Source organism: Microplitis demolitor, chromosome 3 (assembly GCF_026212275.2).
Source record: "Microplitis demolitor isolate Queensland-Clemson2020A chromosome 3, iyMicDemo2.1a, whole genome shotgun sequence".
NCBI lineage: Eukaryota > Metazoa > Arthropoda > Insecta > Hymenoptera > Braconidae > Microplitis > Microplitis demolitor.
In genome coordinates, this window is record NC_068547.1 from 17,285,057 (window position 1) to 17,312,604 (window position 27,548).

Sequence of the window (27,548 nt, forward strand, 5' to 3'; positions counted from 1 at the left end):
ATGTTAAATTAGTTATAAAGTAGCGATGAGCGATGAGTGTGTAGTTCTCATGAGTTTATAAATTTCACATATGGTGAAACTGAAATATCGACAATCATAGCGTGGCCTGTTCACTTTTGTTCCCCTCTTAACAAGGTAGACAGATAATATATACCGCCGCAATCACCCTGTTTTTGTAATACACAACAGAGTGATGTGTGATGGTGAAGAGAATTTTTCGATGTGTAGAGAATATGAGTGAACTAAATCATCATTTAGAACACAATCACTTGCCCATATGCCTCGAGATTCCCATGGCACCCCCGCAATTTTTTAGTTTATCGATATTTTATGTGCGCACTGACAATGGGGAGCAGGTTGTTATTATTATTTTGTTTTAACTCGTTCGTTTTTTTATTTTGTTCAAAATTAAATTATTACATACAATTTAACTTTGCTAAAGTCTGACTAAATTTATTTAAAAACTATTTTTAATATTTTTTTTTTTATTTATCAAATTATATGTCTTCTAAAATTAACAAATAAAAAAGTCAAACATGTAATTATACATTTGAAAAATTAACAAAAAATATTTTTTTGTTATAAGAAGTATCCCGGGTCAAAAAAATAACTTGATTTTGGAGTAATTTTAAAAATTAAAAATAAAGTAGGTCTAGCAAGACAAAAACAAGTCAAATTTAAGATCTTTCCTTAATAAATGAAAAACACATTTTAAGATATGAAAACACATTTGATTTTGACTTGCTTTTGACTCAGTTGTTTTACTTAGTACCGATTTACAGCAACCAAGTCAAATTAAAGTCACGTTGTCTTGGACTTGACCTAAATTAGAGTCATTGAAGTCCAATCCAAGTCAATGTGACTTTAATTTGACTTAGTTGACTTAAATTTTTAAGTCAAATTAAACTTGACTTGAATTTAACTTAGTTGGTGTAAATTTTCAAGTTAAAAAAGTCATATTGGAGTTAAAAAAAGTAAGTGTAGCCAAAATCAAGTTGACTAAATGCTATTGTCAAAAAAATTATAGTAATCAAAATCAAGTTAATTACGACGAAAACAAGACAAAAAAGTCAATATCAAGTTATTTTTTGATCCGGGATAACTCAGCAGATGAAATAATTTACAAATAATATTTTATTTAGTCTAATTACAAAAATATTATTCAAATTAATTTTTATATTAATAATTACACATCAAATTTATACACGAAAAAATGTATATTTGAAAAATTACAGTTTGAATTGTAAAAAGTATAAAAATTGCAGCTCATAGTATAATTATTAATAAATATTGTGAGAATTACAGTCTTAACAGCAATTTTCATACATTTGATTTTTAAAAGATTGTTTTTACTATTAAAACTATAATTTTTCAAGTATTCTTTTTTTCGTGTAGCTACATGTTTAATTGGAAAATTTATTAATTAAAGTTTTAGTAAAACTTAAAATAAAAAATAAATGAATTTTTGATTAAAAGTTTTTAAGATTAAATTTGTGATACTGTTAAAAATTAGAAAAAAAAAATAAAGTTTATTTAAAAATAAACTGAAACTAGCAATTATGAGATTTTAAAGTTACTAAGCAGGAGCGAAAATGTCCCGGCGTCATTTTGTGACCCTTCAGTATAAGAAACGGAATGATACACAAATATATATATATATAGGTGTGTATATAAGTATAGATGTATGTGTATACGTGAGGGCGAAAAATATTTCTTTAGCAGAGTCAGTCCTTCGCCAGGGCTTATCCTCCATTACGCGGGACTAGCCGAGTTTTTGAGCTCCCTGCAGTTAGAGTAGTCTACAATACTTTTATTTTCAATTTCAAGTCTTGACGGGCACAAGATCCTATAGAGACTAACAAGCCAAGCGTATGATAGCCACAGGATTACTCCGACTTGTCGTCCTCCCCTCGCTCCAATGATTCCAACGCATCAGGCGCTTCCTAACAAAAATGTCAACCTAGTTTCGCAAGATCTCCACCGATTGCTAACGACGAAATCCGGGTCTATCACTTCCCTAATATTCTTACCAACAAATAAATATAAGAGAGTCATGTGTGTACAGGAAAATTTAAAAATCATTCTCCTTTTAGTCTGCTATATTTTTTATCCATTATCCTTCGATCTCTCAATTGATGTTTATATTTTTTTTTTCTATCAATTAAATTATCTACACCTTTTTATACCAAATTCTAATCTTTCTCAATACTCGACAATGAAAACTCCATTAATAAATTTCAATATAAAAATATTTACATTCATTTTGAATGATAAAATATTTTTATTCTTCATCATTAAAATATTGTAATGTATTTTATTTAAATTTTATTTTCACACTGCGTATAATTGGACAACTTCACATAGAAGAATTTATTAGCAAGTCTAATTATACATAAAAAATTGCCCCCATATAAGTTGTTAATCTCTTTGCTGACAATAATAGTAAAGTGAACTAAATAATACTACTCGCATATTTTTACAATTCACATTAACATATTTCTTAAATTACTATTTGATATAGAGTTGATTTCCTTGCACTCAATTGCACTATTATTTATTTTTTTAATAACAACTTTTTATCAAAAAGTTTTATCAATAAAGACTCAATAAAATTTTATAAGCTTTTCAGTGTATTAACTTAAAAAAATATATTTAATATAATAAAAATTGCTGGTAATTAAAAGTTAATTATCTATTCATCCAAAGAATTTGTTAAAAAATCTAAAAGTGTTCAGGTAAATGGTGATAATTAAAAATCTAATAGTACAAAAGTGTTGTCCACATCATAAAAATTATCTTTCTTTGTTAAAAAAGAAAAAAAAAATTAGGAACTAAAAAATATGACCGACGACTTATAGAGTACAATGTTATAAAAGACACCTTTCAAGTTCTTGTAAAAAATGAAAAAAGAAAAGAAATAAAAAAAGAAGGCCGCTTCACCGGATGAGCTTAGAGGCAAAAGAAATGAGAAGAACGTCTTGTTACCGCGGCGAAGACTGGAGAACCTCGTTAAATGCAATACCAGTAAAACAAGGCGCAAACAGTTGAATGGCTAAAGAACTGGGATTATAGAGAGAGAGAAAGAGAAAACTATCCTTCTTTATTTTCTACTTGCAAGGTTTTGATGGTCTTGATCTTTGGCCGACTTCTTTTGGACTCTTTGGTTTTTATTCCTTCATTATTCGCTATTATATACATGCATATATACATTCGTGTATACATGAACATATACATGCGTATATATTTTGGATACTGGTCTGGAAGAGGAAACAAGATGGTGAAGATAGCGGCGACATAAGAAGTTTTGGTATACCTGAATAAGGGATGGGAGTAGTGGATTAAAATTTTTTCGACGCTAAGCACGAGCCTCACTTCCTATTTCTCTTGTATTCAGTAACTCAGTTTCGGACTTTTTATAGTTATAGTTCATTATATACTGGCGTCGACTTAGTGTGATGGTGGAGAGAGACTTAAAACCAAAACTGGCTAGTGTAGTCGCGATTATTCCTTCCGGTTCAGGATGTGGATCCATGGAGCCTCAAGCTTCATCTGCTAATTCAAAGAGTGCAGATCAAAATACCTAAGATTATTTAATTTTTTTTTTATGTCCACACATTTCACTTTATTGTCTCGTAGAAGCCCCGTTGGTTTCACTACCGTATGTTGATAAATTTTATAATTCATTTGAAATCCGAATTAGTGACACTCAATATTCATGACATAATAATTACTTTCTTTAACAGATTTAAAATCTTAGAAAAAATCCTCAACATCCTTTTTTTTATTGGAATAAAGAAAAATAAATATATTTGTTATTATCAAATAATCGAGAATTGTTGCAATATTTAGTGTGGTCCTGATAGAATATGTACTGCGATCAAAAAAATAACTTGACTTTGACGTACCCTAGTGAAAATGAACGAGGGCCACCTCTGATCTTTTGTCATCTATCGTTAGCATTGATTTTAGCGAGGCTAGTGAGGCGCTAGTTAGCGCCTCGGTTCATTTTTACTGGGGTAATTTTTAAAAAATTGAAAATAAAGCAAGTCTAGCGAGACAAAACTAAGTCAAGTTTAAATTCTGTTTTTAATAAATGAAAAACATATTTTAAAATATGAAAAATACATATTCGGTTTTGACTTGCTTTTGACTAAGTTGTCTTACTTAATACCGATTCAAGCCAATAAGTCAAATTACAGTCAGGTTGTCTTGGATTTGACTTAGTTGATTCAAATTTAAGTCAAATCCAACACGGAAAAAAAATATCAGTAAATATTACTGAGTAGAACGTAAGAAATTAATAACAGATGCATTTTTTTGACAAGTGTAGTTTTCTAAGGTTTAAGTGGTAGTTTTAAAAAGTCAAACAGTATATTTCAACAATTAACTGTTAATTATTGCAGTTTAAACATTAAAATAATGATTTTACTGATTGAAACGACATTAGTTATTGAATATAACATCAATAATTAGAAGTTGAACTACAATTATTATCAATCATTTTTTTCCGTGAAGTCAAAGTGACTTTAATTTGAATCAGTCGACTTAATTTTTAAGTTAAAAAAGTCATACTAAAGTTAAAAAAAGAAAGTGTAGCCAAAATCAAGAGAATTAAGTCAAAAATATTACAACAGTAAAAATTAAAATAATTAAGTTAAAAAATTCGAAATCAAGTTATTTTTTTGACCCGGGTACTTACAAAATTTAATGAATTTCGATTAATAATTTCAATGATAGCTAACCCTCGGAGTACACACCTCCGAACAGACCTTCGGAGTACACATGGGGTCCAATTGACCCTACTTCACTTTTTAAGAGTTATATCTCAAAAACTATGCATTTTATCGGAATGCAGATCATGACGTTTTTTGTAGATAAAACAATACTCTTTCGAATACAACTCTCACTATTTCGAATTAACTAATTTTTAACGGTGAAAAAATTAAACCTAACTTGAGAAATATTTTAGTATACAAAAAATTCTGGGGTCAAAATGACCTCCAGTGTACTCCGAGGGTTAAAATTTAAATAATTATATTCTTTATTTTTACAAAAATTTAAATAAAAGTTCATTTATAAATAATTTACAAAGAAATAAATATAATTAATGATTATTTGATAAAGAACAAACTCAATTTGTACCAACCACCTTCCCATTCAATTGTATAAAAAAAAAACACTCAGTCAATTTGAAAATATTTTAAAAAATAACAAAAAAATCCTTTTTTGGTGAATGTTTGAAAGCATTAACGTTTAAATTGTTGATCTATAATGAAAATAATTGAGACTTAAAAAATATTGAATTGAATGATCCTGTCAACTGCTTTCTCTCCAGTGCATTTAAGTCAATGCGACACAAAGTGACAAAAAATACACGCGACACTTTGGCCTAAAACAACATCAAGTCCGAAACATCACATGCTGCTGCCCAAAAGTTTCTATTATTGTTACAATAAATATATTTTCAGCAGCTTTCATCCAATCTGTTATTATCAAAAGCAGCAGCATTACCAGAGTAGTTGAATAGAGATGAGATGAGGTCTTATTCTTTGGGTTTTATATATATTTTACCCCTGCTCCGGACAATCGTATTTTGATTTGGTCCCCATATTACCAGCCGTTTAGCCGCAGAGTTTGCCTTCTTGACAAAGCGACTTGAGTCTCGTATTTAGTGTTGAAGGTTATAGTGCACCACATAAAGGTGTATTCTATATATGTCTATTATAAATAAATACATATATATAAAGTAAATCTATAGAAGTGAATCTTTAACAGTCAGTAGACGCACTGATGGCAGGCCGACTCGGCACACGGGGATATAAATGCAAGTCTATATGTGCCTTTGTGTTTAAGATTTTCGACGGATAGTTACGTGGATAATCTTGCCGACGTATTGCGCTAAAGCCAAAACGACGTATGGTTCAACGAGCATACGCCAAACCTCTGCAAGGTATCCCATTTTTTCAATAGTCTCTGCTGCCGTATAGTTTTTTTTTCTTTCCTGTCTTTTTTCTTCGCTTTCTTCGTCTTATTTTTTGCTCCAGGATTTAGTGGTGCTCTCTCTTTTCTCTCAATCACGATGAAAGTTGGCTTGAACGTATGATGGGACCATGGCTGCCACCCAAAATGTGAAGTGCCACATCAGCCGCGGGAATATATGTCTATTATATTGAGACACGGACGTACTTCTATTATTCTCCATGCAATAGACTTGGGATTTTTTTATATTTCAAGTTTGAATTTTTACGTCCTGTCGTTTTTTTGGTTGTTTGTACATCAATCGAGATTGACGATTGATATGTACTTTTTTTTAAATATTTTTATTTTCTTAATTTTCTAAACTACTCTGTAAATAAATACAAACAGATTTTTTTCAAAATTAGTTTTTTTATTTTTCATTTTGATAACTTTTTCTATTACAAAAAAAAGTTAATATTAAAACTGATTAAACAAAATTTGAAAATAAAATTTCAGTATATAGACATATAAATTATTAAACATATATTTCTTTTGAAGCGCTGATATTTTTTATTACCTATGATATCATTTACTCGTTGACTACACGATTATATTCACCCCCTTTGGTACTTGTAAGCGATGATAAAAGGGGATCGTCTTGCGCATCGCCAGGGGATCAAGCATCAGATATAATTCAAGATCGAGTCATAGAGTCATGTAAAATAAAAAGTGAACAAAAAGAAATTAAATCATCTCTCACAATACACATACACATATTTGTATATTCATTATATATGTATATGAACTATTTATGTCCATGTATATTTAGGGCACATCTGCAGGAAAATATTCCCGCGCGCTTCTATTTCTCTTCTTTTTTTTGTGTTTTGCTTTCGACGCATGCACTCCGTCTATTGTACTTTGAATACAGATATACCAATAATAAATACACATACCGATGAGAGCCGCAGGCTAAACGATCGCGTTTATATTTTTGTAGACCTCTCATCTCAAGATATGAGATACTTACCTGTGTTATTTGGATCGACTGACGTCAACGGTAAATTAGTGAATCCTATATACCTTTATAATAAAACATATAATAAATATATGTTATATGTTTCCCATACATTTTCATTTGCTTTGACTTGCCGTGAAAAATTTGACCGTTTTTTTTATTTTATGAAAAAACATTTTCTCTCATCGTTAAAAAGATCTATTCAACTGAATAGTAATTTGTGGTTTCAAATTTTCGTCTTTACAATTTTACGCAATCTTAGCTATTATTTTTATTACACTTGACTAAACTTTGTTTTTGGAATATATTGTCTAAAATAATTATTATACATTTTTTTTTACCTCATATATTTTAAATAATAATTACACAGAAAAAAAGTATTTGTTGGAGCAAAAAAAATTCTAGTCGCCCCAAGAAAATTTTTACTTTCCCTAAAAAATTTTTTGCATTACCAATCAAAAACAAAAATTTTCGTGGAGCGGGAAAAATTTTTCATAAGCCAAGAAAAAAATTTTCACCGAGAATAATGTTAAGAAAATTTTTTTTCATTTCGTAATGCAAAATTTTTCTTGCGCTGAGAAAATCTCTTTTTGTTAAAAAAAAAAAAAAACGAACAAATAGATTTTTTTTAAATACATGCGCGTAATTTTTAAAAGATCTATTATCACCGTCTATCAAAAAGTGAAACTATAAAAACTTATTTACGTCTGTTACACATAAAAAAGTATATACATATAAGATTTTTATCTACTTACTGTAAGGGTAATTCATTAGGTAAATCAGCGTCGTAAAGTGCGGATGATACTTTTGTTGGTGATGGCTTTTATTTCGTACTGCATATATTTTATATGTGTGTTGTTATATATATTAGATATATATGTATATATATATTGGGAATAAAGAAGATATATATATATATATATAGAGTGTGTAATAGAAGGGCGCGTGACAGTGACTTCTTTTTTGTCAGTCTATATCGCCGCAATGAATAGGGTGACGAGTTGGGCGATCTGCGCACACGGTTTAACCCCTCGTGTATTACGTACTTGAGGGGCGGCAACGCACGCTCTCTTGGGGTGGCAAACGTGACGGTCAATCAGTAGCAGAAGCAATGCTTATGTTACCTCTAATTTATTAAATATCTACAATACTCTTTTTGTATGGTAGGTGAAAAAATACTAGAATGCATTAACGTTAAAATTTTGTTTTTTGCTAAAATAAATTTTGATTTTCGATCATTAACTTTCAAATTTTCTGCGAAATTTGTATATATCTATTGAATTTCAGTATTAAGTTAATAAGCTGTAAATTTAGGATAGGGATCTATAAATACGTGATAAATTTATCAGTAAATATTTCATAAATTTAAGACGATATTTATTATTTATGATTTATTTATTTTATTTTATTGACGATGAATTACTAAAAGTTAATTTCACTTTAAGAAGTTAAATTACTACAAAAGTTTAACAACGATTGATAAATAAAAGATTAGAATTAAAATTTAATCCTCGGACTAACAAAATCGAACGACTTAAAATTGATAACTTAAATGTTTAAGTATCTTACCGATATTATCTATAAAACATGCACTCGTGGCTTCTAAACTCATCAAATATAAAGTAAAACAACATTAGTCTACTTACGCAGTCAATAATTAAGGCTACACAAATATAACTTATGACTTCAGTCTCGACAGTATGTAAATATTCCGCCCTTTCATTAATTTTATCTCTTTGATCTGTTAATTTCTTTATTTTCCCAAAATATCCATACATGTACATAAAATGCATATATGCGTTCTCTTTTTTTCCTTTGTTCTTTGATTATAGTATAAAATTTTAGCTACATATAAAACATGTACATACATAGAACATAGAAGACGGAGGGAAGGTTATTTTTAATTTTTTCTTTTTTTTCATAACTGAAAATGTTAATGACATTTGTTTTACTAGAAAAACTGTTAAACATTTTTTTTCTCTTTTTGTATCCAATAATCATTAAAAATATCATTTTCTTCATGTAGATCACTTACAAAAGAATTTAATTTCATCAAATTTATTTAATATCCAGATTTTTTTTTTACCTTTTTTAGGGAGGACCCCATTTTGCCCGCAAAAATGAATTTTTTGAATGACATTAAAAAACAAAAAGATTCAGCGTATTTGCTCTCTAAAACTGAATTAGTGCATATTCATTGTTTGCTAGTAAATTTCGCTAATTTACTTTTAGAGAGGAGAGTTTTCAAAAACTTAGCATTTCCTTAACTACTCCGTTTGTCCCCCTTCCTTATTATTAATTGAATTTTTTATAATTAATCAATCAATAAATGAAATTATTGTTTGAAAATATTTTTTCATGCATAGAAAGTTGAAAGTTGTTGCTATCAGTAGAAATGGGTTAAAGTTGATGACATTGTCAGACATTAAATGAATTGTCGAACAATGAAAGGGTCATAGTCATCAGTATAGTATTTTTTTTACTCGTATATGCATATATATATATATATATATATATATATATATATATATATATATACATACGTACAGGCGCATAGGGTGTACGGTAAAACAAGATGCCAACTGATGCTCGTAGTTGTCGCGCGTAAAGCTCACCGTTCAACCTTCAACCCCTCACTGTATCATGAATCCAAGGAGAGGGAAATGGTCCGCTCAATATATATGTATATATGACTCTATATACTCTGAGCTATGTATATAAGTCTTTCGGTGCCGCCCTTTGTCCCTAGGAGTAGGGTGAACTTCGACCAATGAGATTCGAAGCTTTTCTCAAAACGGCACCCAACTAAACCATCAAAAAGCCTCGACTAAGATCATTGTCAGTCACTATTCATTCAAGAGTTTGCGACGGAACAGTCAAAGACTTTTAGGAAGGATAATATCTTCGGTTTAAGCATACGCGACAATCGTTACCTAGCCTTCATTTACGCATTTGAGTTATTTTTTCTTAATTTAAATAATTCATTGCGTTCACACTACTTGATACAGTTTTATCCTTTTTTTTATCAATTATTGTTACCCAAAGTGATAATATCAGTGGTGCAGATAGACTGCCTTTTTTTTAAATTTTAATTTGTGTCGGTGGTTATAACATCATTACAAAACTGGCGAAAGAACAGGAAACACTCATGAATTCTGCACATAATCGAAAAGCGCATATTCATAATCGAAAAATGCAGCCAGCAGCAAGTAAGTATTCATTTTTTTTATTAATTTTTATATAAATTCAATTTGATTTTAAATATCATAAGACAGTCATACAAAATTTTAAAATTATAAATGATATACACTGTAAAAAATTGAGAGTAGATTCATCAAAATTCACTCGGGCCCCGAATTAAAAAAAAATCCCTCTGCATACGGAGTAAATAGAAGTTTGTTATTTCAACGGAATGATGTAAATTTTATTTAAATCCGCGATCATGATTCGAATTTTTGGTATTAAAATAAACTTTCTTTGGATTTAATTTCACTCTGAACCGGAATTTCAATATTAATAAACTTCCCTTCGGAGTGAATTTCAATCTGAGGGGTTTAAATAAATAGACATTCATCTGCTCCGCATACACTCCCGATTTTTTCCGCGTTCAGTCCGCTAATTTTTTACAGTGTAAGTCTTTATTAAACAATATTAAGTACACGTAGAGAATTTTTGAGCAAAAATTACCGATAAAGTTTGGTACTGCAAGGACATCTAGTCAGTAACTAAATTTTTACTGCGTTATTAGTAGAAATTGAACTTTATTACACGCTATCGAGCAGTATATTTTACAATGTGCGTGGAAAAAATATAGATATTTATCACATGTCCTCACAGTATCAAATTTTTTGGGTAATTTTAACTAAAATTACTCTGCGTGTGCAATTATGCTAATTAATATTTTATTTTTGAATAAAAATTAATTTTTTTCGAGTTCTATTTTTAAATTTTTATATCAAATATTTGTTTGCAAGTTTTATAATTTTCCATACGTACTGAAGGTTTACATAAACTTTAAAATATATATTTATTTTGAGCTATAAGTAATTACCATAAAACTTTTCCAAATGATACTTGTGAATTATAAAGTAATAATTGTTATAAAACCGACTAATAAGTTGACAATATATTTATAAATATACTTAAACTTTTTGTATTTTTTCACTTTGCAACAAAGTAAACATTCGATTTAACATAAATAACAAATTCTACGAATCAAAGTACAGAAATAAAATTAAAACTCTCACTATTGAAAAAAAAAAAAAAAAGTAATTTTTCAATGCATAAAATACTTGACTATTAGAACTAAATAAATGTTAACTTAAAATTTAGCTTAAATATTTTTCTATTGTGAAAATGCCGGTCATAAAAGTTTTATTTACTTAACTTCTTATCCCAATAAATATAAAAATTCTTTACCAAATACATTTCGTTTCATTGCCACAATAAAATTTAACCAGAATATTTTCGAGCATAAATATAAATATATACCAGAATTTTCGTTTTAAATTTAAAGCTTAAAGTTTATAATTTCAAATAAATAATCTCTTTATTTTCCTTTGCAAAATATAATTATTTCACTTGAATTAACATACCGTTTAAATCTCGATTAGGCTTATATATAATTGATCTATATATATATATCTGATCTCGTGTGAAATAAATAACATGTGTGTTACTGATGAACCGAGTGACGATAAATGTTATTACTATTTTAAAGTCCATGAGAAAATAACGGCAGATGTTTTAGGGGTGATAGAGACAGTAGGATGCGTGTGTTAAATAAACCTACGAATCACATCACATTGGAATTAACAGGTTGCTTGAGTGTGCTTCCGTGCGTCATTTGGTCAGCAATCAGTGCAAGCACCACCAATTGCAAAATAATAAAATATAAAAATACTATTTTACCGAAGCATGTGTACGATAGTTTCTATAATATATATATGTATATATACATTTATTTATGTATACATCGGGGGTTAACTGATGATGAGGCGGAATTCTAGTGTAGGTGGCCGAGCCGCGACCCCCAGCAAACTTTATTTTTAAAACTGAGGGAACAGATGACGGTAACGTGCGGCATCCCCTTTCAACAATAATCGAAATCAATTTACGTACAGTTATCTATTTTTTTTAAATACCACATGACGTTAAATTCCCATGGTTCAATGACTAATAGCACCTGATACTTCTAGTAGAAATTAGTCATATCAATTATAATAAAAAGAAAAAAAAAAACAGAAACAATTTAGTTTATAATCGAAAAAAATATTTTACATATATATCTACATATATATATATTTTTTTTTCAATTACACTTTTATTTAACTTTACGAACAATAATTTCTTGCTATCGATTACTTTTATATTTACTTAGCTAATTTTATTATGCATATATATATATATATATATATATATATATATATATATATATATATATATATATATATATATATATCAATAATTATCGCGCGTAATTTCACCATACAATTTAATATAACAGTCTGTTCTCTAACAATCGACAGTTATCCTATAGTTTTAAATACAGTTACTAAACTTTGCGCTTGCACGTGATAATAAAACAAGGATAAGAAACTTTATTATTTTATAGAAAAAAAAAAATTGTAGGCTCAAACTTTTTTAGATAACACGCGGCTTAGATATATAATAATCATATAGAGCTAACCGTCTCAAGCGGGTTTTTGACCTTTTATTAAAAATTCAAAATTTTAAGCGTGAATCACATTCATATGCGCTTTATATAATTAGTATCGATAACCGGTAGTTACTTGGTTTAAAAAAGTAAATTAAATTTCGTTTTGTGACAATTTCCTGGTATAACTTTTAAGGTTATTGCCCGGTTAAAATTTTATAAATTAATAATGAGCACGAGACTTTATACTTTACCTTTTACACAAGGACGTAAAATATACGAAAACTAAAAATGTAAGGGAGAAATAACGTATTCGGGGGTGGTTAAAAAAAAAAGTATGCAAAAACAGACTTGTGGGATATAAAAAATTCACGCAGTATACAAGTTGCTGAGTACGCCCACTAACTGTCCATCAATTCACATTGATATGTCTTCTTCTTTTTATACTTCTTATTATATGTTTTCTTTATTCATTTTATAGTTATTATTTCGTTTGAATTGCTAGTTCGAGTTGCATGTATGCGTGCACGTGTACTGTTTTATACAGCTAAAGCTCAAGTTCAATTTCCTTTCTCTCTTAGTTATTTTATATATATATATATATATATTTTCCCCCGGTAAAGAAATACTTTATACCAGGTGATTCCAGGGTGCGTTGGATAAGCATTAATGCAAGTATATACATATGTGTGCATGTACATCATGAACATCGATGCAATGCTTACCTTTCTTGCTCAGTAACTTCCCTTTAATGCACTCGATATAATATTAGATTGATTGATTATTCATAGAAACTCCATATATACTTATGTATATTATCCGAGACTATAACTTTTCCTTCAAGTTTTCGGAAGGATAAAAATATAACATGAATTTTTCTGTCAAAGGGGAAAATTTATGATATGACGACATGATGTCTATGGTAATAGTTTTAAAAGTATATAAATATTTTGATTGTTGTTTATTTGTTTTATAAATTTCTCTAAAGAAAGGGTTTAATACAATATTACATTTTTTTTATTACAACAGTTTCATTTTATTGTTTGCTAATAAATTCATTATTTCATTCTGATAAACTCAAAGAAATATTTTTTTTCTGATCAATGAAATTTTTTATTTCGTTCACGGTACAAATTAATAAACTATAAAAAAATTTAATTTTACATGTTTTCGCTTCTCATAAAAAAAATTATAGGGCGGGGGGTAATTCAGAAAGAAAGGTTTTTTGGGACTTAAATACATTAAATCTTTTTTTTTTTTTTCTAATGACATTCAAAGTAAATAGAAGAAATTATCAGTTGTCGTAAAAAAAAAGTTTTCATTATTTGCGGGCAAAACGGGGTACCCCATAATTAATGATACTGAAGTTAGCCGACGTCTAATAATTTTTGAATTTTTTCCAAAAGGATAAATTATAAAAAAAAAAATATTTTAAAAATTGCACCTATAGTTTTTTTGATTTTCTACCTGTGCAATTTTTTTGTAACTGATTTATGAAAAAAAAAATCCGAAAATTGTTAATTGTCTAATAAGTGAAAAACAATAATTTCTAGAAATTAAATTTTTTTATAAGTAATATACAAAAAAAAAAAAATAACATTTCACATAATTCATGGATACAAAAAAGAAATAAAAAATTCTAATAGTTTTTATCATAAAACAAAGGTCATTACCATTTTTCAACTGATCTTCGATTTTTGAAAAAGTCCAACAAAAAAAAATTCAAAATAACGCTCAATTGTATTTCCAAAAGTAATTTTGTAATGTTTAGAGAACATTTAAAAAAAAAATTTTTTTTAATTTTGGGGCTACTCCATTTTGCCCCCCTTCCCCTATATCATATATAATTATGATTATTTGTATTAAATCACAATATAATATTTTATTGACATTAATTTTCACACCCACACTCGAAAAAAAGAAAATATTTTCCCTTGTACTCATTCATCGTATACATTATGACTAAAATCAACTGGTCACGGTCTGATGTGCATTATTAAAATATAATACCAACGTCAGGTTATTGTCACAAAACTGAATTTTGAAAAAAGGCATTTTACGAGTTTTTCACAGTTTAGCAGTATATATTTGACGTGCAACGTATTTGTGTATGAACCCGTTTACGCGACGAAAGAAAACACGAGCGAGTAACTGTATAGTAGTATATACATATATATAATATAAATGAATGACACATTGAAAGTATATATCCTTTGAATGGATCGATTTGTCGCTGAGTTAGCTGAAGAGTTATCCATATACCTGTGTCCCGAGTAATATAAATACAATAATAATAAAAAAAAAAAAAAAAAAAAAAAAAAAAAAAAAAAAACGAGATTTTTAGATGATATATAAGAATAAATATAGACGCGTATATGAAGTTCTCACTGGTTTAAGAGTTTATAATAGACTTGCTCGGTGCTTCTGTCATTTTTTCGCGATCCGCCCTCACACCATTCAAGCCTCTTTTAATACTCCACTGTACACTATACTATATATATACTTATATATAGTATACAGTGCAGTAAATCAGTGAGTTAGAAAGAGAGAGACTAGAAAAAGTTGATGAATAGCGTAGTTTGAATAATAGACCGGATGTGGCTGCTGGCATATTCAATAGTTAAGTGAGCAACCAGAAACACGACACTCCATCGTATCACGATCTCCCAATCAATCCTCAGGTTCTTTATTCCTATTTAAACGCCCATTTAAACTAACGCTGGTACATACTTTTCTCTTACTGCCTTTTTAGTTAATACACAAGCCGTATTTTCTTTTATATTCATTTATTTGTTTGTTAGCTCCTTATATTCTTAATTGTCGACTCTGTACTACGTAAGGTGGGCAAGGTGTATAAATTTGTATACCGCAAAAATCGGGAGTGAATTTGAAGTGATGTGGATTTTATTTTTATCCACATCCACTCCAGATTTAATCTGAAAGTTTTTTTACTGCAATGCGAATATATAAAATATATATTTTTAATTCTTTTGTTATATATCATGTAAAATATATGAACACAGAAAAAAAGCACTTATTGGCGCAAGAAAAATTTTTCATCATGAAATGAAAAACATATTTCTTAAGACTATTCTTGTGCCAAGAAATTTTTTCTCACCCTAAAAATATTTCTAAAGGCGAGTAAAAATTTTTTGCGCCAAGAAATCCTTTTTTTTTTGTAATTTAAATTAGATTTAATAATATTTAAGTTAATGATAATTTGAAAATAAATACTAATAATTAAATTTAATTATTTCAGGTCGAATATTGTATGATATACCATGCAAAGTGTGTCGCGACCATTCTTCAGGTAAACATTACGGAATATTTGCCTGTGATGGATGTGCTGGATTTTTCAAACGTTCTATACGACGAAACCGTCAGTACGTTTGTAAAGCTAAATCCACGGGTGGTTGTATGGTTGATAAAACTCACCGCAATCAGTGTAGAGCTTGTCGGCTCAAGAAGTGCATTCACGCTGGCATGAACAAAGAAGGTAAATTACTTGTTTGATTTCTTTCCATACAATAAAGTATAAAAATAAATACAAAGTAAAAAACTTTTCATAATATTACGACACTTTCTACTTACTAATGTAATTGCACATAATAAATTTTTTTTTGTTTTATTTAAATAGCTGTGCAACATGAGCGAGGACCACGTAATTCGACAATACGTAGACAGATGTCTTTGTTCTTCAAAGAACCTGGGAAACATATCAACTTGACTACTAATATAATTTCACCACCACCGGTTGCTGTATTGGATTTGGCATTACCCAAAAATCCAATTGATCAACATCGGACAGTAGTTGCAGGTCAATACGGTTCTCAGATGCATATCCAACTTTACTGTGGAAGTATAGCCATGCCACAACCGGACCATTATCCGGCTTATGTAAGTGTTGAGATAGTAATTCATTATATTTGTTACACTGTAAAAAATCGGGAGTGAATACGGATTTTATTTAAATCCGCATGAACTCCGTCACTCGGAATCCCAGTTTTAAAAAAAATCAGTCTGCATACAAAGTACAGAAGGAGTTTGTTTTTTTACCAGAGTAATTTCGGAGTGGTCGGGATTTTATTTCAATCCTCATCTAATATTAAAATAAACTTTCCTTCAGATTTAATTTTACTCCGAACCGGGATGTCGATATTAAACTAAACTTCCCTTCGGAGTGAATTCTACTGGGATTAAATAAGTAAAATCATCTCCTTCCCATTGACTCTGAATTCACTCCAAATTTAATTCGCGTTCACTAAAATCGACTAATTTTTTATTATGCTGCCTACCAAATTTGAAACAGGAGGTTGAGTTGTCAAAAAATTATTATGCTGTACTACAAAAAATATTATACACATAAAAGTTGTTCATTAATTGTAATTAATAATATTTGTCTAAATTAGGAATTATAGTAGAAGTAAAAAATTTTCAGAGACTCACAATAATAATTATGATGCAGCATAATAATTTTTTGATGACTCAACTTCCTGTTTCGGCAGCATAATAAAAGTTCGTACATTTTTTGTCTCCGTATAATCCTTAATCATTAATATCTTTTACATGATTTTTAAAAATTTTTTGAAACTTCCATAAATAAATTTAAGTATAATGACATTTGTCAAAAATATTTAGATATTTTTATGGCGCCCAATAAATTCATTTATGTAGAATATATTTTGTCATTTTTCAAAAATTTAAATGGAAAATAAATTGCAGTATTAATTAATAACCAATAGTTTATTTAAAGCTTAGTGTTAATTTTTATTGATCTGATTTTTTTCATGAATAATATTTTTTTTTTTGGTTAAAAAAAAGTTTCAGACATTTTAGATAAATTTTAATTAAATATACTTAGTAAATTAAAAAAATAATTTTTATTTATTTAAATTTATGTAATACTTTCAGCCTCCTGTCAATATACCGGTAATACCATCTACCCAAATGATAGTACTGTTTACTCCAGAAGCAACATGTGAACACGCGGCACGTATATTATTCCTCAATGTACGATGGACTAAAGATCTGACAATATGCGCGGGTCTAACAATAGACGACCAATTAATGCTGCTCGAGGCCTCCTGGCGAGACCTATTTCTTCTCGCAGTAGCTCAGATGTCACCGACACTAGATCCAACTGCCCTGTTATCAGAAGAACTCCGAAACTCCCCTTTAGCATTAGAAGTTCTTCGTTTCCGTGAAGTATTGAATGCCATTAACGCCGCTGCTTTGAACGCCCACGAGTTTGCATGTGTACGAGCAATAGTATTTTTCTCATCCATCCTCGAAGATCTCAAAGTCCAACCAAGTAGCCGTAACAGTGATGGTTCAATGTCACCACCCGTAACAGCAACTCTGGCACCTGGCTACCATGCACGTGATCCAGAAACTATTGCACGGCTACGCGACGGCGCATATCTAGCACTTGGACAAATATTACACCATGCATCTTTTGGCGCATTGAGATTCAGCAGAATATTAATGGTATTGCCATTTTTAAAATCTGTATCAAGTAGTGTCATTGAAGAGTTATTTTTCCGTCGGACCATTGGTGTGATTCCTATTGAACGCATCATATGTGACGTATATAAATCACAATAATTTTAATTATGATACTACACGGAGAAATTATTTTAGTTTAGCCATAGTAATTTTTGCATATGTTTATTTCGATTTCCAACAGTTGGCCAACATAGTCCGGCACTACTATGACAACATAGCATTTCAAACACTAATTTCTCCGTGTAGAAGTACCGAGATTCGCAAGTTTTTTTCATTTTTTTAAAACAAATTACATTTTTTTTTTTTTTTTAATATTTATGTATGAATTCCATATATGAAAATTCTGAAAAGTCATTCATATATATATATATATTTTTTTTTTTTCTGTAATTTTTTTTCCGTGAAAAATGAATTTTTTTTTATTGTAAAATGAAAAAACTTCGCTAGTCTGGTGCTTTTATCGTCATGTAATAATTACACCGAGAAATTGTTCTCGTTTGAAATGCTATGGTGTCAGTAGAGTTGGACCATGTTGGCCGCTTGACGGAAATTGAAATAAACACATGGAAAATAACTGTGGTCGTAGTAAAATCGACAGTGGTTACAAAAATTTGGGATACAATCGTGGTTTATTTTACTGTGGCCATAGTAATTTTTGCGTGGGTTTATTTAAATTTCTGCAGGTGGCTGGCATGGTCCGGCTCTGCTATAAAACTTTAGAAATTCAAACAAGAATAATTTCTCGGCGTTCATACAATTTAATTTAATATTATTAACAGTATTATAATTAAATTGTATTAATTATTACTTTAACTTATTTTAATTTAACGTACGTCATTAAGCTCTTGGAAAAATGGTCTGATTAGTTTAAATAATTATAAAATATAAGACTATTTTTAAACGAGAAATATTTAAAAAAATGTATAGATTACATACATGTAAATAATTACTGTAAATAATTGTTGATGATAATTATTGATTAATCAATTTTAGAGGTTTAAATAACTGTGATGTTTACATATCACTAGTTTAATTATAAGAATATGTGGCTTTTGTTTCGATATATTATATAGAGTTATCGATATTTTTAATTATGATATATTATTTATATAATTTTAAAGGCTTGAGCAATAAACTAAATGGCTAAGTTTAAATACTAGGCTATTTTTACATTACATTTACGGATTAACTATTTGTAAATATTATTCATGGCGATTACGAATTGTTTAATCGTATCTTTATTGACTAAAAAGTATTTTTTGTGAACATTTTTTGTTTCAACTCAAAATTTTATGATTTATGTCAATGTTAAGTTCCAATCAATTTGAGCGCAATTCAATTTCATGTGAAGATTTAAAAAATTTTTTTATCAGAATATTAATATCGGGAGGACGTTCAGAATTAAAAATTATTTTTTAAATTCTGAAAAGTAAATTTCGTTTGAAAAAATCATTAAAAATTTATTTTTAAAAAAATCGCAGGAAAAATTATTAGTATTCAGATTTATAAATTTTGACATTTTAAAAAATGAAAATTACAATAAGCTGGTAGTCATAAATTTATATTGTCAAAGTCGTGACTTTTTAGAATGTTATAGACACTTTCAAGTTCTTGACTCACGCTAATACAATTCTCTGTTGTAATTTCTACACGACATATTTAAGATAAAAGACCTTTAGTACCTGATCAATGAACCAGTACCCGATCACTTTATGTATGTGTATTTATATTTAGTAAATTTTACTAATTATAAATATACAAATACATGAGCGATCAAGTACCAGTTCTCTGATCGAGTACTGGATGTCTTACCGTACACAGAAAAAAAATATTTTTTGCCACAAAAAATCTTTACTCGTTTAAAAAAATTTTTACTTGTCCTCGGAAATTTTTTCCATGAATTGAAAACCAAAATATTCTTGGAGTGAAAAAAAAATTTTTGGGGTGAGAAAAAATTTTTTTGAACTAACCAAAAAAAAAAAAAAATGTGGAACGAGAAAAAATTTATAGATCTCAGAAAGTTTTTTTTCATTTCATATTGAAAAATTTTTCTTCCTCTAAGAAGTACTTTTTTTTTTTTTTTAATAATTTTGCTGTCAGTATTTAATTACAGAAAAAAATTAATTAGTTCTTAAAAGAACTTCTATTTGTTTATTATCTTTACAAAATTTTGAATATTTTTTTTTTTTTACTTATTTTTAATAGAAATGATTTAATCTTGTAACAAAGAATTGTATTAAGTCAAGAGCTCGAAAGAATCTATGACTTTGCGATTTTGACAATATACTTATTTCTACTTATTTTTTATCTTTCCTTAAAAAAATTATTGATTTATCAGTTATTTTGAACTTCTAAACTTTAATTATAAAAATTCTCAAGAGTAATTTTCTATAGTAAAAATGATTTAAAATGATATTTTTTAATTCTGATCGTCGTCGCTCGTAATGATTCTCTTGATGTTATATTCTGATTAATAAAATTTGTAATAAATGAAAAACATTTTTCTTCATTCGCGTTCAAATTGAGTGGGCTTGGAATAAATCGTAAAATTTTGAGTACAAAAAAAATTTTCAATAAAAAATATCACTAGCTAAATAAAATATATATGGACATTTATGAACGATTAAATGTATGTGTAAAACTCATTATCACAAGTTTCATTGTAATGTTATATTGTAAAAAAAAAAATACGTTTAAACGATTGTGAATAAAATACGACAATGAACATGAAACTCTTGACTTATTATTTATATTTTTAAGTATGAGTTTAAAAATTTTTCGATACAGTTCTTAGAAAAAAATAGGGTAACAATCAGTACAGACACTTGAAAATTTCAGTCATTACTTTTTAAAGAAAATTTTTTTATTTATTTTCAAATGTTTGTTAACTGAAGATTTATGATACTGAAATTAGCCGACATCTAATAATTTTTGAATTTTTTCAAAATGATATTGGATGAAAAAAAAAATATTTGAATAAATTGCACCTACAGTTTATTAAATTTTCTACATGTGCATATTTTTAGTTTTTTTTTTTCTGTAATTGATTTATAGAAAAAAAAATCAAAATTATTTTTCTAAAAATTTTTACTTGGCTGCCCTATCCGGGCTGGCCATCTTTCCCCATCTTTTTCCAAAAACGAAAACTAAAAATTTTTAAATAAAAAAAAATTTTTCTGTATCAAAAAAAGTCTCTTTTTGACCCGGATTTCCCATATATATAGTATGGAAGTAAATAAGGATGTATACTAGAGTTCGAAAGAAAAATCAGGACTGTAAATTGTTAAATTTTACCTGCAGCTCAAAGTAGTGTCACAATGCCCATGAATTTCATGAGTATTTCACGGTGATTTGACTGGTAATCGCAGTACAAAGGACCGCGTCTAACTCACAACTCTGTTAGCAGTGGCTTAATTCAGTAACATTGTCCGAAAGTCCGAATATTCGTGTTGAGATTCTTTTGGTTGAAACCCGCGGTACGTTAGTGTGTAATCATCAAGCGCGCAGGTAAATAATCGCCTTCTAAGTTTTCCGACCTTAAAAGACTTTAGACTCCAGAGCTACTTTTTATTCTAGACTTGAGAGTCCAAAGTCTTATTTCAGATGCTCTGCTCTATACATATAATGTAAAAAACTACTATATACAACTATGATGAACTTAGACCAAACTTTTGTAAAAAAAGTTAAAGCGACTGAGGAAAATTTAAAAAAACAAATTAGATTTTTAAAGATGATACAAAAATTAACTGACGTTTAATAATTTTTTAGGTTTTTTTAAAAACGATAAATTATAAAAAAAAAATATTTTAAAAAATTGCACCTGTAGTTTTTTTAATTCTCTACATGTGCATATTTTTAGTTTTTTTTTTTTTTTTTTAATTTAATTGTTGAAAGAAAAAATATCAGAAAATTGTTAATTGTCTGTTAACTTCAGATGATACTGAAGTTAGCCGACGTCTAATAATTTTTGGACGTTTTTTTAAACAATAAATTAAAAAAAAATAAATATTTGAAAAAATTGCACCTGTAGTTTTTTAAATTTTCTTCATGTGCATATTTTTAGTTTTTGTTTTTTTGTAATTTATTTGTTGAAAAAAAAATCCGAAAATCACTAATTGTCTGCTAACTTCAGGATCATAACTTCAGCATAATTTTTAAAATCTTATCGTGATTATTAAAAAATCAAATTTTTTTTTTTTACAATATTTATTTATAAATTATAAGTATTTATATTTGACGGTTAAAATAATTTTGTTAACGCTTTACGTCAGTTGTCTGGTAAGAATAAAAGAAAGTTTAAGTATGTGTGGTGAAGTGGATAGTGAATAATCGGCTGAAGAAAATATATTCTCACGAATTTCTTAACAGAGCGTATAGTATGAAGGATCTTTATACATATAAAGTTTACTTGTTGCAAAAGTGATGCGGGATAGTGAAAAGCACTGGCGCTCGTTCTAATGGTTTAAGTGACTCTTGTTCTTTTGCATGACTGGCTTTTGAAATGTTGTGCCACTCGTCGTGTATATATACGCGGCACCCCGTGGCATCCCCTCAATACATCATCGTTCAACGTGTTTATGACAAATACTCGTTATCATAAATTGCCAATGAATAAAAAATAAATACCTTCAACACTAAACATTACATATACTTAAATAAAAAAATAAATATAGCTAAAAAATATCCATTAGAATTTTTTTAACTTTAACGATATACGGAAAAAGTTTTATTATACTATCTATACTAAATTATTAATTTCAAATATTTGAAATGGTAGTAAATTTTTCAGTGGTAAAATGATTAATTTTACCATTTGAGAATGATAATAGTAACAATTGATGGTGGTGACGATTACTATCGAAGATGCTAATTGTAACTATTAAAGATTGTAATTGTTACAATCGAAGATGGTAACTGTTACCATTCAAGATTCTAAAAATTCTGAAACAAAAAGTAGGATAAATTTATATAAATTAAAATCTTTTATTGATATCCATATTTTAGATATGTCCATTTTGTCCTTAAAATAAGTAGAATAAGTAACAATACAATCGTTCAAATCCGAATATAATAAAAATTTCCAAATATTGGAGCTGTTATTGATAACTTTAAATGATTGGGTATGATCATCAAAATAGCAATCATGCAAGTATTGAGTGACAAGAAAAACTTCATCACCATCAACAATCAGTATTTTTTTTAGAACATAAAATAATTGAGCATCATTTGATATGTAACGCCGATATTTAAATTTTTTATTAGTTTAAATAGTAATTATTATTTGGGCTGATGGTGACTATTACCATCAGGTTATTAAGAATTACGATTTCGATAATAGTTATAATTAGTTAAGATAATAAGTTTTAATTTTTTATTGTCATCAATAATTGTAGATTTTACCATGCAATTAGTAGATACTACAATTCAAATTGTTTATCTAATAATTTTAATGATATTCACTACCATCGAATTCAGTCTAAAAATTTTATTATGACTTGAGTATAACTTTTATGATGAAATTTTCTCCGTGTATGTATAAATATAAAGATAGCTACAATTATTATCGGTTAAAATAAATAATAAAAATTGAAGAGTCAACCGTAAAATTTGTTGAAGCAAAAACATAATTCTATACAAGATCAATGCGGTCTAATATTTATTTTTTAACAGAACATGTATATGTATATATATATATATAGGATCCTTTTGCGGCAACATCAATATAATATAACTATGGTACATATTATATTTATGGTTTTTCGGGAACTTTTAACTGTGAAAAACCAGTGAGACCGCCCGTTGATTCGTTTCGGCCACTGTAGCCATCATCGACCAACGTCACTATTTTCTACCACCATTTCACTTAGGATTTACTCCGTAGCCATTGAAACTATTATATTCACTGACAAATTACTCAGGTAAACAGTCCGCCCAAAGATACATCAATGAATGAAAAACACATCTGTCAATATGCCGCTTTCAAACTAATGTGTAGTGTGACAAATAATTCGTTTCACTTTTTATATATTATGTGGTATCTATTCATTACATTATAATATAGCTTTCAACAACTTGTTTAAATATTTACACCTAGCTTACAATTATTTCTTACTTTCATTCATTTCTTCATCTTATTTTTCAGTAAAAAATCATGTCGAAAAATTTTTTTTACAGGACTCATCTTCAAAGCCGTCATCACTGCAATGGTGAGTAATTAAACGTCTGGTAATTAAAAAAGTACTTACACTACACCGTATGTTAATAAATAACAATAAGAAAACCATATACTTCCCAAGTGCTAACAATACTTGAAACAAACAATAAATTTTCATATATATATATATATATATGTATAGTTTATACTTAATAACAGTAGCGTTTCCAGATGATCGAATAGTAATAAACTATACTCACACTCATATATAATAAACCCAAAATAATTAAATCCATTTACAATTTACGATCTGCAATTAAATATATGGACCCTGAAATACTTTGTTACATATTGGAAGTTTCTCTGTTACTCTTTAATATTTTGCATTGTGACATCAGGCACTCAGCCCCATAAAAAATAACAAAACAAAATAAGTTCCAAGTGTATCTCGACTAGGTGAAAAAATTCCTGTAGTTTAAATAAAAGAAACATGAAATGCGGGACGAATAATATAAGTGTGCATGCGTTTGAACGACAAGTGGTTCCCACCGGGGACCGGGCAATGTTACACCTTGCCTCCACGCTTATATATCGCGTATGTGTTTTACTGATTTATATAACGCGTTGAGGGGTGAGTTACTTGTGTGTATGTGTACTATAAGCAATGGGTTAGTGTGGCGCGGGAGCTGAAGAGGCCCACCAATCGAGGGGTGAGGTAGGCGAAATATTTCAAAGAAATATCCAAGTGTAACAGTGTAACAAAACGCTATCGATGCTTATATATACATATATATACATGTTACAATGAAAATAGCCCCGCTGTAATTGCAACTTGGCAATACAATGAACCCTCGATTATATGTTACATCAATTGGTCGCCCGATTCCCTTGGTTATATATATAACGTGGCTATACTAGGGCACAGAGAATATCAATCTGATGTTTCATATCGTTGGACGTCTAGGTCTCAACTCCCTGAGATTCATAAAGCTGCAACACTTGAGAGTCGACGTATTGTCGCCATTGTTTTGAGGCAACAAAACAGAAAAAAGTGTGCTCATGTCTGCAGACTGGACGTATACGTCCCATACGTCAGTCAATTAGCGGACGCGTGATGGGGAGTCGCGGTTTTGTTTTTGCTCAAAGCTTATGATGACGCTAGCTGGGTTGCTATGCTTTTTTTACATCATTGTTAAATCGACTGAAAAATCGACTCAAGTATTGATATCAAATCTTCCAACTGATTAAATCTCTATTCAAACATTAAAACTTCAATTGTTAACCCCTATTTTTTGTGCCCGGCCTTTCACTGTTATACAATCAAATTAAATAAATTGATGATTGGATATTTTAAAGAAAATTTTTAGCTGTCATAAATACATTTTCACTGTAATTTATTTCTGGGATGTTTTAGTCATCATATTTAATAAGCATGACAGCTTGTATAAAGATATGGAATAAAAATTGCAATATTAATTTACCAGAATTATATAAACAGTAATTTTATACAACAATGTATAAAGATAACAGAATAATTGAAGGCAAGTTATGCTTTAAGAATTTAGCAGCTGAATCTCAACAATAATAAATTCCATTCATAAATGAAAGAATTTTTTTTATAAACCAGAAGAGCTAAAGAACGTCAGAGAGGCATTAGAGAGGCAGGCGCTGACGAAAGAGCCAACGAATCAGCAAGTTTCTTAAGTCATCCCCGAGCAGCGAAACGACGTGGACCCTCCGCGAAATATTTGCACGTGCGACGCGCCTCGTGTCAGGAATTTAATAAAGCAAATCCAAGCTAGCGACTGAGGTGGGTGCACATTTAGCTCGAAAATTATTTATACACAAATATATCCATACACATGTACATGCACACAATATATATTAATATATAGTTGTAAATATCAACTATCTTGCGCTCATATTCATACACACCACCATATCCCGTAACAGCTTTATGCTCTCGTTCACGTAAAAACGGTAGGCCCAGACTTTTCTTATTCCAGCCGCACTCTGCACAAGTAAAATGCTTCCATTGTTGGCCCCCGTTGATGCATCCATTATGTCTATGTTGATGGGAACAGATTATGTTGGTTGCTCTGGCTGTCATTGAGGGGTTCATCGCTGTCATGACACGGATGCTGCCTCCCTGAGGGGGTCTGTTACGGAAAAAAGACACTGGCTCACATATATATATAGATAGATATATACTATATGCACACTATATTGCCCGAATAAATTATTGAATCAATATACATGTACATATGTGGGTTTGTATGACAACGATGATGATAATAATAATAACGGTGATGTACACATGAGTGTGCCATCAGTTCATAATAGTTTGGTATATCCCATTCTACCGCAATACTCTACTTCATTATATATGAGTGAACATGAAGAAGAATGTGTATGCGCTCAAGCAACCAGTCAGTATTTTATAGGCTATTATTTTCAAAATAAATCAAACGTTTTACTCTAATTGCCATCGGTTCGATAAACAATCATTATACCACTCTTGTGCATTCAAATACTCTTTGGTTATTTTTATTGCACTTCAATAGATTATCTCATAAAAAAGTTTATACTTTTATAATGATTGTTGAGATTCATTTACAAAAAAGTATTTTATCGTCGATAGTAAATATCATTATTAATTATAAATAATTGTGAAAAATTTCGGTGTATAAATGAATCCAGAGAACTTTAGACGGCCGTGTTAGTATAAAATAACGGTGTAGAATTCTCACGGTGTAAATTTTCCATCCGTGTAATTTTAACATGGTATAATCTACTTTTTTTACATCATTCCGTGTTACTCGTAATTTTGATTAATGAGCAACAAACGATCATTGAATATTTATTACTACTTACCCAGATAGCAAAATGACGTCTTGATGAGTTTTGAATTTCCTATTTATGATTTGGATGTCTCATCAATACCTTAAAGGTCTATAAGAAATTCTCAAGATGTCAAATGAGCCACCTAGCGAACTCAGGAAGACGTTTTTAAAAAAAATTATTTTTTCTGACTTCGCAAATAAAACTTCAGTATAAATTTACCATGACGTCTTAAGGAGCTCCTAATTTTGACTTCATAAAGAAGTTAAAAAATAAATACATTTAGACGTCACAAAAATGACGTCTTATTTATGGAGTCTTCAAGAACTCTTAAATAAGAATTTTCAAAAATTACACTTTTAAGAAACTCATTATAAGACTTCTTGAGGACGCCTTCAAAAAGATGTCATAAAACA

At 29.1% G+C, this 27,548-nt stretch overlaps 2 protein-coding genes across 2 annotated transcripts in view; both read left to right on the plus strand.

Moving 5' to 3' along the window:
• The window catches only part of LOC103572483 (uncharacterized), a 77,590-nt gene that overhangs the window by 15,347 nt on the left and 34,695 nt on the right, over window positions 1-27,548 (plus strand). The window contains exon 2 of the mRNA XM_053737249.1: window positions 24,312-24,343. Within this exon, the coding sequence (XP_053593224.1) occupies window positions 24,341-24,343 (3 nt within the window). The 5' untranslated portion in view covers window positions 24,312-24,340. The remainder of the gene's footprint in view (window positions 1-24,311; window positions 24,344-27,548) is intronic.
• LOC103572235 (nuclear receptor subfamily 2 group E member 1) lies at window positions 9,791-20,861 on the plus strand. Its single transcript, XM_008550747.2, has 4 exons — window positions 9,791-10,185; window positions 15,892-16,128; window positions 16,270-16,529; window positions 17,544-20,861. Exons 1-4 carry the CDS (start codon window positions 10,125-10,127, stop codon window positions 18,234-18,236), a joined length of 1,251 nt encoding a protein of 416 aa, XP_008548969.1. The 5' UTR covers window positions 9,791-10,124; the 3' UTR covers window positions 18,237-20,861.